The sequence below is a fragment of the Manihot esculenta genome, chromosome 17 (assembly GCF_001659605.2).
Source record: "Manihot esculenta cultivar AM560-2 chromosome 17, M.esculenta_v8, whole genome shotgun sequence".
NCBI lineage: Eukaryota > Viridiplantae > Streptophyta > Magnoliopsida > Malpighiales > Euphorbiaceae > Manihot > Manihot esculenta.
The window spans coordinates 27,791,968-27,803,905 of NC_035177.2; the positions used below are offsets into that span (position 1 = coordinate 27,791,968).

General features: G+C 28.3%; 1 protein-coding gene across 1 annotated transcript; it reads left to right on the plus strand.

Annotated features, from left to right (window-relative positions):
• The first annotated feature begins 5,894 nt into the window (after positions 1 to 5,894).
• On the plus strand, positions 5,895 to 7,191 carry LOC110604692 (10 kDa chaperonin, mitochondrial). Its single transcript, XM_021742963.2, has 3 exons — positions 5,895 to 6,166; positions 6,272 to 6,411; positions 7,002 to 7,191. The coding sequence occupies exons 1-3, from the start codon at positions 6,062 to 6,064 to the stop codon at positions 7,051 to 7,053; spliced, it is 297 nt and encodes a 98-aa protein (XP_021598655.1). The 5' UTR covers positions 5,895 to 6,061; the 3' UTR covers positions 7,054 to 7,191.
• The last annotated feature ends 4,747 nt before the right edge of the window (positions 7,192 to 11,938 follow it).

An 11,938-nucleotide genomic window follows, 5' to 3' on the forward strand; every position in this document is an offset into this window, starting at 1 on the left:
GTGAAAAGAAGAGTAAACAATGAATTTGAGGAGATGCTTGTAGCTATCTTCTTTATTTATAGCCTTTGATTCAAAGCCACTCCACTAGCCTTTTCGGTCATATTCACAGAAGCATGGACCGTAAAATCTTGATTGGTATATATCAAAATAGCATAAAATTGGATTCTGGTCGGTGCATGCCCTTTCAATGGCTAGCTATGTACCATCCATGATTGCAGCTGTGCATTTTTATGGTACTATGCATGCTCCAAATTTTAATAAATACTAAATAATGTATGTGATATTTTGGAAAATTAAAATTTATTAATGATATAAAATTTAAATTTTATTATAAATACTGAGTCTTCTAGTTATAAAGTCAATCGATAATGATATAGTTGTGATTGAAGTGCTAAGTCTACATACTTGAAGTTAATTAGGGTTCAATTTGATTAGTTTTCCTTCATCTATAAAATGAAATTTTGAATTTGAGCTTAAAGGGGAATAGAGCATACACTAGCTAGCACTACTTTAGCTGGAGATGGACCAAATGATCTAAAGCATCTTGTACACAAAAGAGAGAAAGAAAGATGGGCCAGAGAATAAAATTGAATATTCTGATATGGACAGGCACTCAAAGATTCATAAAAAAAAAAAACTAGCTAGATATATAAACTTTATCAACAATCAAAAAAATTTTCAGACCATTAATCATGGCAACCAACTTGTTGGAGCTCACACAACACAGGAAATACAACTTCTCCACTAACATCACCACGAGCGCCTTGTACCAATAAAAAATAAAAGGGAAGAAGATACTTAGCTCTTTCTATATATATATATATATATATATATATATATATATATATATATATATATATATATAGTTGCTTTTAGGGTGACCATTCGGTCGGTTCGGTTTAAAATCAAACCGAATTGAATAAATTAAAAATTAAAATTTTGTTATTTATAAAAATCAAACTGAATCAATTTTGATAAAAAATCTAATCAAACTGAACCGGTCTGATTCAGTTCGATTTGATTTAATTAATTTAAATTTTTAATAATTTTTTTATTTTTTACACTTTATTTTTAGTATTTTAAAATTTAATTAAAATATTTTAACTTTAATATGATTTAATCTCTTTATATTATTGAAAATAATATACTATTATTACTAATTGGTTCGATTTTTTTATTTTTTTCTGATCAAAATTAAACCGAATTGAAATAACTGAAAATTTTAAAATTAAAAATCAAATTGAACCAAACCAAAATAAATAAAAAACCGAACTAAAATTTCAAATTAATTCGGTTCGATTAATTTTTTTAATTTGAACCGAATACATCTCCTGTAGTTGTTTTTCCAAATATGGTTTTACATTGTAATTAAGGACCGTATTTTATATCTAAAGCCATTAAGTGCAATGGCAACAGGGATATTATACCGATTCTTAATTTGCTTTTAAAAGAATTTAAATGAGCTCATACATGCATGTATGAATTTAATCTTTTTTAAATAAAAATTATATATATTAAAAAGAATTAATTCCTTTCAAAGCAAGTAAATTATTAAAAAAATCAATTAAATTAAATATTTTTGAAATTCTCTATTCAAAATAGAGGATAAATATTGTTGGCATGGTGAAAAAAAAAAGATCACATTTTATTTTTCATATTCCATTTTCCATCCAACTCATAAAGCATTCTATTTCCTGCTTCAAAAGCAATTGCTTTTCATGTAATAGGACTATCACCTTTTTATGAAAGATTGTGATTTGGTTGCTTTTGGGTTCCTGTGGATTATAGTTATTTGATTGTATATAAAGTTCATTCCCATTACTCAGCATCGATTTTTCTTTTTCTTTCTTTTCACTTTTATGATAATGTAGTTCTCAAATTTAAAATCTTATAATTCTTAAAATAATTTTAATATTATTGAAATAAGTCTCATTTTTAAAATCTTATCTTTTAGATTGGTCCCAAGGATTCTCTTTTATCTCCTTATTAATTTTTAAAAATAAATACAATTAAATTTATATACTTGATGATGACCGGACCCGAAAACTCAGGATTTAGGCTAGATTCGTGTTGGAAAGACCAAATCTTAACTCTATTAAGACCCAACAATCAGGCTTGCCTCATGTATAAGCTCAGAACTCGTATTAAGGAGTCGGACCAGGCTCGAGCCTACGCATAGGAGGTTTGACCCCATTTATCCCTCTGACCCGTGAAATAACAAATCTTGTGATACCTGGGATCGTGTCCCCACAGTGTTGGATGGGATTAAATAGTTGTCTGATAATGGAAGATGACACAGTACATCCGTAAGTACAGCCAACATGGCTGTGGCAAGAGGGTATAGACACAGGAGAATGGTTACGCGTCACTAGATGATAAAAGGAAAAATGAATAAAGGAAGCAAGAGAGAGACAAACCAGACTAATTTTACCAAAATATACCTTGAGCTTATTTCTTTTTGGATCTCAGGACATCAATTGGCGCAGTCTATAGGAACGAAGGAGATCTTTTTCATCACCAAAGTTCTTATTATTATTTCACTCACTAAGATCCACATGGCCAATCACGGCGAAAAGCATATCGAAACCTCCCCAAACGACCTAAGTTCGATTCAGGAAGAACCACAGTTCTCATTTTCTAGCCCGATTGCCCCGATAAGCAAGCCACCCACATTATTAACCCTTTGCCGAATTCAACGGGGACTATGCCTCGAACATCGCTCACTGGCTAGGCCAGATGCTGCAACAGAGAGGGCTCAATACTCCACTGAGTATACCACCCATCGCTGAAGGGTTTACCGTCAATGAACCTTAGCCCACACTAAACTATCAAGCTCCTCAACAGAATAGTAGGAGAGCAGATGATGGGGATGGAGAGGCCAGTTGGAGGAACGAACCGATGGCTAGAACAAGAGGCAAAGTAGTGAGAGAGCTCATCGAGAATGATGGGATTGAGAGCTATTCCTTTGAACCAGCGAAAAGGTCAGAGAGTGAAGAACTAGAAAGTCTCGGTCCTTTGTTAGCTCGACGACAAAGAAAGTCTCGGTCCAACCTTTTATGAGTCCTTATACCATGCAAATATAGACAACACAGCCCGATGACCGAGTCTAAAAAAGATGCAGAACAACTCAATAGAAGGGGCAAAACCCTAACACAGGAAAGGTCAGCCTGAAATCACCCTAAAATGACGAAAGACTGAGAAGTCACCCTAAAATGACATTGGGGGACAACACCCGATAAGTCACCCTAAAATGATGAAAGACCTTAATGAATAAAGGGGTAAAAGGGAAGGTCAGCCCAAAATTTCGCTGTTTGATAAAAAAGACCAGACTGTGCCCTTGTTGAGCGTCTATCAGACTTATCGGTGATGGGTAGGGGAGAACAATTCTCTCATTCAAAAGGGATGCTCTAATCCTATAGATGGTAGTTTCAGAATAGTCGCTGGAGAAGTAATGAGAAAGAGAAAAAGGGGTGATAGAGGACACTAGACACACTATGTCAGGAATCTTAGTAGAAGCCATAAGAAGAGTAGGACATACCTTGAATCAGAAAGGTAGGAATCACAAGGAAGAGAAAGGGCAAGATAGCAGAAGCAGCGCAAGAGGCAGAGCAGCGAGTGAAATCAAAAGCACAAGTTTGAAATGGGTAAAGGCGAAGAGGAGACGTTTTGACAAGAACTCTCTTAGAGCCATGCAATCATAATTGGAGTTTTGGGATTTACCCCCTCATTAATCATGAAACAATTAGTGAGCAGGTAAAGGGACACTTTATGATAATTGAGTTTTGAACATCCCAGTTCAAGCTAGACCCGTGTTGGAAAGGCTAAGCTTTAACTCTATTAAGGCCCAACAGTCAGGCTTGCCTCATGATAAGCCTAGAACTCACTTTAAAGAGTCGAATCGGGCTCGAGTCTACACGTGAGAGGCCTAACCCCGTTTATCCCTTTGGCACATGAGATAACAAATCCTGTGACGTTCGAGATCGTGTCTCCACGATACCGGATGGAATTAAATAGTCAGGTCGTAGTACATCCATATGTACGCCCAACATAGCTGTGGCAAGAGGATAAAGATGCAGGACTACGGTTACGCGTCACTAGATGATAAAAAAGAAAAAGAAAGTAAGAAAGTAAGGGAGAGACAAACCAAATTAAATTTACTAAAATATACTTTGAGTCTAACTCTTTCTAGATCTCATAACATCAATACTTTAAAGATTAAAGATGCAGAATTCAAATTTACTCAAAGATTAAGTTTAATTCAAAATAAAGCTAATGCTCTCTTCTTTACAAAAAAAAAAAAAAAAAATTCAATTCAAAATTTTGGACGATTAAGCTTCTATACTCTTAATAAAAGAGTAGATAAATTTTAACACAACATAATATTATTATTTAACTATAAAATATTATTTTTGAATAATAAAATATTATTTTTTATAATTTAAAAATTAAAAATTTAGTATTTTAATTATTATAAAAATTTTAAATAATATACAGATGTAAATAAATTTTAAAATTATAAAAATGAAATTTTATCATATAAAAATATTTTATTATTAAAAATAATATTATATTAAATAAAACCTTATTTGATCCTTAAGTATTAATATAGGAATTTAATTGAACTTAATTAAACTTATATCTGTTATTGCTTCATTCTTTATTATCATTTTTACTTTTCATTTCCCTCAACCTTTTTTGAGGGGCCACCAGCGAGCATTTTTGCTTGTATCTACCTCATTTTCATTTGCTTTTCTCCTAATTTTAATATTGACGTATAGTTTTTGTCTTTAATCACAAAAAAAAAAAAAAAAAAAACTACAAAATTATTTTATCACTAATATTTTGTTGCATATAAATTATACTTGATTTTTTTTTTTATCTCATTTAGATTAAAAAGTTTGAATAATAAAAAGATTAATTTTTTAATTCTTAATTTAGAAAATGATACAATGTAGTTATGAATTTTTTTTCGATTTTCTTAATTTTTTTTTTAAATGCTACCTCATTTTTTTATCGATAAATATACTTTAAATATTTCAAGCATTATTTTTTTTAAATAAAAATTAAAAATTACGGGAGTAGAACATAAAAACTTTCAAAATACATGTAGTATAAGACTAAGTTTGTGAGTGTCAAGTATCCTTATCATGTAGCCTCTCCATATATCAGTTTTCAAATTATTGTTGGATACGGAATTCCTATTTTATATATAATTTAAATTTTTTTTATTTAAAAATTGAGCATATAAAAATTTAAATTTAAAATTTTTAAGTGAGAAATAAAATTAAAAAAAAAAAAAATTGAGGTGGACTAAAAAGGCAAAAATAACACATCACAAGTAACCAACTTTAGTTCAGTAATATCATATCAAGTGTGGTAAATTTTCAAATTCAAAGCTATCAAGTCAATAAGAAAAATAAAATTTATTATTTAATCTTATAGTTTAATAAAATTAATTATTTAATAACTCTATTTCAAAAATATATTAATTTATTTTTATTTTTTCAATCTGTTAATTATTTAGTGTATGTTTTTAACTATTAACATTTAAATTATTATTCATTTATAAAATGACTAAAATGTCATTATCTCTTATAGTTATGCAATTTCAAATATAATTATTTTATCCCTTCCATATTAACGTGAGGGATAAGGAAAAAAACAATTAAAAATTTTAAAAAATAAAGGGTTATGTATTTTCTAAAATAAAACAATTAAATAAATTAAATAATAATTCTTAAGAAAAAGTAATGGTATACGTGGAGAAGTTTCAATTGCATTTGGGCCCCTTTTTGAAGGCTCACATTGTGCGCAGAGGTGGATGGTATGGCCTTCGACCCAACTATACTCCGACGGCCCGCATAGTTTCCGTGAAAAAACCCTTAACTAAAACCCTAAGACCTAGAACCTTCTATTCCTCTGTAGACCAACTTCATCTCCCTGCTGCACCAGTCTCCTTTCCCAGCCGAGTACGCTCGGTTATAAGGGAGATAGGTCCTTCCGTCCCTTTCGATTATCAGACGAAGATTCTTTAATTTCAGTGCGTTGAGCATATACTGCAATGGCGAAACGCTTGATTCCAACCTTTAATCGCATTCTAGTCGAAAAGATTGTTCCTCCTTCCCAGACCACTGCTGGTATTCTCCTCCCTGAGTCATCCACCAAGGTATTTGTCTTCTCTATTTTCTCTTTCTTTTTGGAATTTGTATTTGTTATTTCTGTGCTCCATTTATGCATAATGGTCCTGATTATTGTGATTATGTTTGTACAGCTGAATTCGGGAAAGGTGATCTCCGTTGGTCCTGGATTGAGGGGTACTGAAGGGAAACATATCCCTCCATCCGTGAAGGAAGGTGACACAGTTCTTTTGCCCGATTATGGCGGTACCCAAGTTAAGCTTGACGACAAAGAGTGCGTACTCTCTTATTTTACTCTCTTTAGCTAATTTCAATTGTTTTTGGGCAAGCCAGAATTTATTTATTATTATTTTTTTGAAAAAAAAAAAAAACTTAGTTGTATTTACATCCAATCATGGACCTAAGGGTGCTTAAGTTTTTCTTCTTCTTTTTTTTTTTTAATAAATTACCCTGTTAAATATTTTTGCGAAAATTTAAAAGCTTTAGCCCCTCAAATGTCAATGGGGTCTGTCACTGTTTACACTGAATATTTTTATGTAGATTTAAAGTCAATTCGCTAGTGTATAAATTTCTTTTAAATATTTGATTTGGTCCTAAGTTTTTGGAGGTACTTTAATTGCCCTTATTTGGGAGGATGATTTTTTTGAGCAAAGGTAATTTCCAGAGTTTAAAACCTGTAAAAACCAAATCGGTGAATTAAGGTATTATCCTCTTTTATTCACTGCTTTCAGATACACTGGTAGAGGAATTTTGTATGAGATTAAGTTTGTAGTGGCTCTATTTTTTTTTTGTTTTTCATTTGTTTTACACTTGTGAAATTTTTATTTATTATGTATTGAATATTTTTGGTTATGTGTCGTGCAGGTTTTATTTATACAGGGATGAGGATATCTTGGGTACTCTGCATGATAATTGATTATTGTTGTTCTTCTTTTGGCATTTGGAGCTTAATCTAGCATTTTTTCTGTGGATGTAACTTATAAACATTGAAGATTTTGAATTGAACCAGGTTAATCTACTTTGAAATAAGAAAGTGTATCTTTGTTGCTTTTCACTGTTCATGGCTTTAATTAGTATGGAATGATAGGCTATGTAATTGATCTAATCCTTTAATTAGGAGGATGTTAAAAGATTGTTGATGTCCGGTGAGGCGTGATTGGGACTACAATTTAGTCATAGTGGAAATGATTTGTGTTGCCACTAAGTGTGGTTTGGACACCTTGATATGCAGAAAGTCTTCCATTGTTATTTTTAGCACAAATGTTGATCGATCCTTTTAATGCCTGCCGTCTCTTTTCTAAGAGATTTTTACTTGGGGATTGAAGGGCATGATTTAAAAAGATGCTGTGAAGGTAATTTGAAGGTAGGAATAACTTGTAGAATGGTAAAGCTGCCGCGAAGAAACTTGATGTGCTCTGTGGATTGTAGCTTCAAAGACTTAGACATTTGGATATTTCTGCATTTTTCCACTTAGTAAAAGGAGGTGTATTCTACAAAGATGGTCATTAATTCAAAAGGGTGCTTGTTAAGAGTTGTTTGAAACTCTAATTCTCTTGGAATTTATATTGTTTTCCACTCTTCATATTTTGCTCCAGGTTTGTCTTAATATTGTAGTCTAAAAGGCTAATAGCCCCCTAGTTGCTTGCTCTCCCTGTTTTGCTGATATCGTTTTCATGGTCAGCTCATTCTTTGGTGGGTCCTGGAGCTAGGGTGTGGCTGTTACTGATGCACACTTGCACTCCCTTTTCATCATGTAAAACAAGGAAGATAACTGGAGGACCTGAAATTTTTTATGGTGCTAAACTAGAATGTCTGTATCCTCTGGACTCGTTAGAAACATCAGATTAACTCTTTTGGATTTTTGAATTTGCATCACTTGTGGTAGCGTTTGGTGGTGGGTCTAATTCAAGCTCATGACTCAAAAGATTCGTAGATGATGGTTACATAATAATCTATTGTTTTCAAATCGTTTTCAGTATGTTAGATAATTACATAGTTTTTTTAAAAAAATTCATTTAGCTTGAAAAATAACATAATAATCTATTGTTTTAAATTTAAATTTTATTCTATTAAGGGATAAAAAAATTTTTATTTTAAATTTAAAATTATAGAGTAAAAAATCTTTATTTTAATTAACTGGATATCCCTTATGACTTCAAACTCTAAATTTATAATAGATATAATTTTGTTATAATTTTTTAATTCAATTACGCATATAAATTTGACTTTAGGTTTGAGTATACAAAAAGTTTGATTTAGATGGTTGGATTAAAAGGCTACTTATAATAATAATAATAATGAGTAATTTGTTTTTGGATGGTACCATATACTTCAATTTATTGTTTTTTTTTATATAATTTACTGGTATAAAGTGTCAAAGTTTTAATCTAATTCATTAAAAAATAAAAAATAAAAATAGTATATAACTATTGAAAATGTATATATATTATTAGTATAAAATGCCACATTAATTAAAAATAAATAAACAGATAGAATAAAACTATTGAAAAAAAGTATAAAAAGAATTAGCTTTTATGAATAAAATAAAATAATGAAAAATGAATTAATAAAAAACAAGAGAAAAAAAAAAGATTTATAATCTACGCTTTATATCAAAATTGAAATATACTATACAAAGAATAATGGGATTACCATTCAAAAAATATATTATTATACTAAAAGGCCAAATTTAATAGGTGGTTAAATTATTTTAAATTAATTGTAAAATTTATATGGATTTAAAAATCTTAACTGAAACTAAGCTTAAATTCTTTTACTTAATTTTTCTTATTATAATTCAAATGATTTTGAAAAAAAACGTTTTTCTTTGAAATCATCTAAAATAATTAAAAAACTTTTACTTTTTGTAGACTTTAAAAATTAAATTAAAGTATAAAACTTGATGTAAACTTAACTCATTTTTTAAAAGAAAAATATATAAAAACTATAAAGTAAATTTTATCATTAAATTGAGTATTATTTATAATATTTTAAAATTAAAATTTTATTTTAAGATTTTGAAGTGGTCGATAAATTTCATTATTGAAATTAATAATCAATAATATGAAAAAAATATATAAAAAAAAATGAATGCTAAAATAACAAATTCACCATTTTCAAGTGGGCATTAAAATAATAAGTTAAAATTTGAATAATTGTTAATAAAGGATTGTTTTTAGAATAACATGTCAATTCAAGAATTATTAAAACTAAATAATCTTACATATATATATATATAGTGGATGATAATTTTTATTAGTAAAACTAATTGTAAAATTATAAAAAAAAATCTCAAATTTTAAAATATATAATTTACATTGAGAAAATGAGGTGAAATAATTGGATTAATAAAAAAATACCATAAGTTTTTTTTTCTCCAAACCATAGGTCATTTAATAATTACAAAATAAGAGTATTTATTATATCATAGAATAATGATTGATCCATAACTATTTTTCTTATATATACACTCACAAGCACATTATCTATTTAATTTTTTTTTCCTTAAATAAAGTTAGGTTATATGGTTTAGAATCAACCTTTTTTAATTAAATAAATATATAGTTTATACTTTTCTTAATTATTTGTTTGATTATTAAACATAATATTATAATATATAAAAATTATAAAATATATAAATTATAAATATTACAATTAATGACGATAAATGAAAAAAAAAAAAAGACAAATGATATATTGCATTTGTGTAAAGTTCATAGAGCTATACCAAGGGATATAGAAATAAAGATTCAAATTATAAAAAAAAATCAAAATAAAATTAATAATAAATCAAAATTGGACTATCACATGCCCTATCACGCCGAGTCCAGTGATATATACCTGATTCATCGCTATAATTTTCAAATGCCAAAGTTAGGAGTGGAGCAAGCAAACAAACCCAAAAAAAGAAACACGCAAAAAGACATTGCAGCGCTCTACATGCACTAGCACCACTATAATAATACCAATTACATGAACATATTGTCGCAGAAAAGCACACAGCACCATCCAAGCAAGAAAATCAGAGACAATCAATATGCAATGCATATAAATAAATAATATGCTTTTAATAGTAGCATTTATCGACGAAAGCGAATTGAGGAAAAAGACGACACATATCAAATAGGAGTGTTAACTATCGAATATATTAGTGTAATTTTGGATTGACAACATTATAAATAGAGTAATTCTTTCCACTAAAAGTCAGAGTTGAAGTCTTTATAAATAAATCTCGACGTAGCAAACTCTCTCTTAAAATTCAATATTAAGACTTAAAAATTAAAATAACAACAAGAAAAGATGAAAATATTATTTTGTTCATTCTCGATAGATCAGATGATAAAAAAAAAAAATCTTACTCTTAATAAAAATTAAGAACGAAACAACATTTAGAGAAGTAACTAAAAGAAGATTGAAAAATCAGACCCTTAGATATTTTTCTTCAATTTTATTGCCTTAATTGTCGCTTCGTTCCCTATACTATTCTCTTTTCTCTTTCACGTTCTTTGAAGTTGTGATTATAAATGTGTATGTCATGTGTTAGTATTTCTTGCATTATTTTGTACTCGTACGCTTGTCCCTCAAGGATGACTGAATACAAAATAATTCCCTTTCTGAATCCTCCATTTTGTTATAAGCTAAGTTTCTTATAAGTCATAATTTTGAAAGTAGCTTTAATAGCAGTAAATTTTCATGGAAATGATTTTTAATTATTAGGATCATTAAAATTATAATTATAAAAATATACCATATAATTTTATTCATTTTTATTAATAAATAATAATAATTTCTTAATATTATCAAAAAATATTTATATAATAAATAAAATATAATTATTAATATTTTATAAAAAATACTTTATAATTTTATTATTTCTCACTTCAAATCATATAATTTAATTTATGTGAATATAATATTTCATAATATGATTTATGCATCAAAATTTTTTAATAAATTTAAAATGTACTAATAAAATATTATTTTAATATAAATTGAAGTTAGTCTAAAAATAAATTTTTTAATAAATTTTGATATATTATTTTTTTATTTTTTCCAAAACTACAACTATTATTTATTATATAAAAAATAATTAATTTTATTATATTTTAAGGATTAAATGGTAATTTTCTTCTAGAGAAATGGTTGGGAGAGATGAGGCTTTAGCCTTTGGACAAGAAGTGATGGTTGTGTGGAGAAAATTCCCCCAAAAAAAAGGGAAAAATCTGAATTTATGTTTCAAATCGACGAGCGCAGTCGCCCCCACCACCCGCCCCATTCCCTAGCCACCCCCATCGCTCCACGTGCTTCCGTTTCTTTTTTAAGTTAATATATATATATAATGCGAATATTCCATTCTATTGCTTGCATTGCAAGTGTTTTATTTTATTTTCTTTCTTTTTTATTAAAAAATGCTAAAATCTATGTAAACTTTGATTGAAAGTCCGTTTTAATTGATATTCAAATGTTTATTCTATAATTATTTTATTTATAACGTGAAATCAAATATAGTATTAAATAAATTTTGACCAATGAATTTAATTTAATATTTTTAAAATAATTTATTCTAAGAAAAGGGAATGATATTTTTACATAATTGTATTTTTATTTTTAAAATATTTTAAAGTTAAAAAGTAACTTCTTTAGTTTAAATATGAAAATTTAGTCCTTAAATTAAATTAATTTTTTAAAAAATAAATCAAACCAAATCACAATTAACAATATATTCCAAAGAACAAAGATATACCAAGAAAATTTCATAAATTAAGGAAATATTTCAAATTTATTTGTAAAGAAAATTTCTT

What these genes read in the sequence shown, in the direction of transcription:
- LOC110604692 (XM_021742963.2), top strand. Translation starts at nt 6,062, where the DNA reads ATGGCGAAACGCTTGATTCCAACCTTTAATCGCATTCTAGTCGAAAAG. An exon ending in TCCCTGAGTCATCCACCAAG is followed by an intron (nt 6,167 to 6,271) that starts GTATTTGTCTTC and finishes ATGTTTGTACAG; the next exon opens with CTGAATTCGGGAAAGGTGAT. An exon ending in GTTAAGCTTGACGACAAAGA is followed by an intron (nt 6,412 to 7,001) that starts GTGCGTACTCTC and finishes TGTGTCGTGCAG; the next exon opens with GTTTTATTTATACAGGGATG.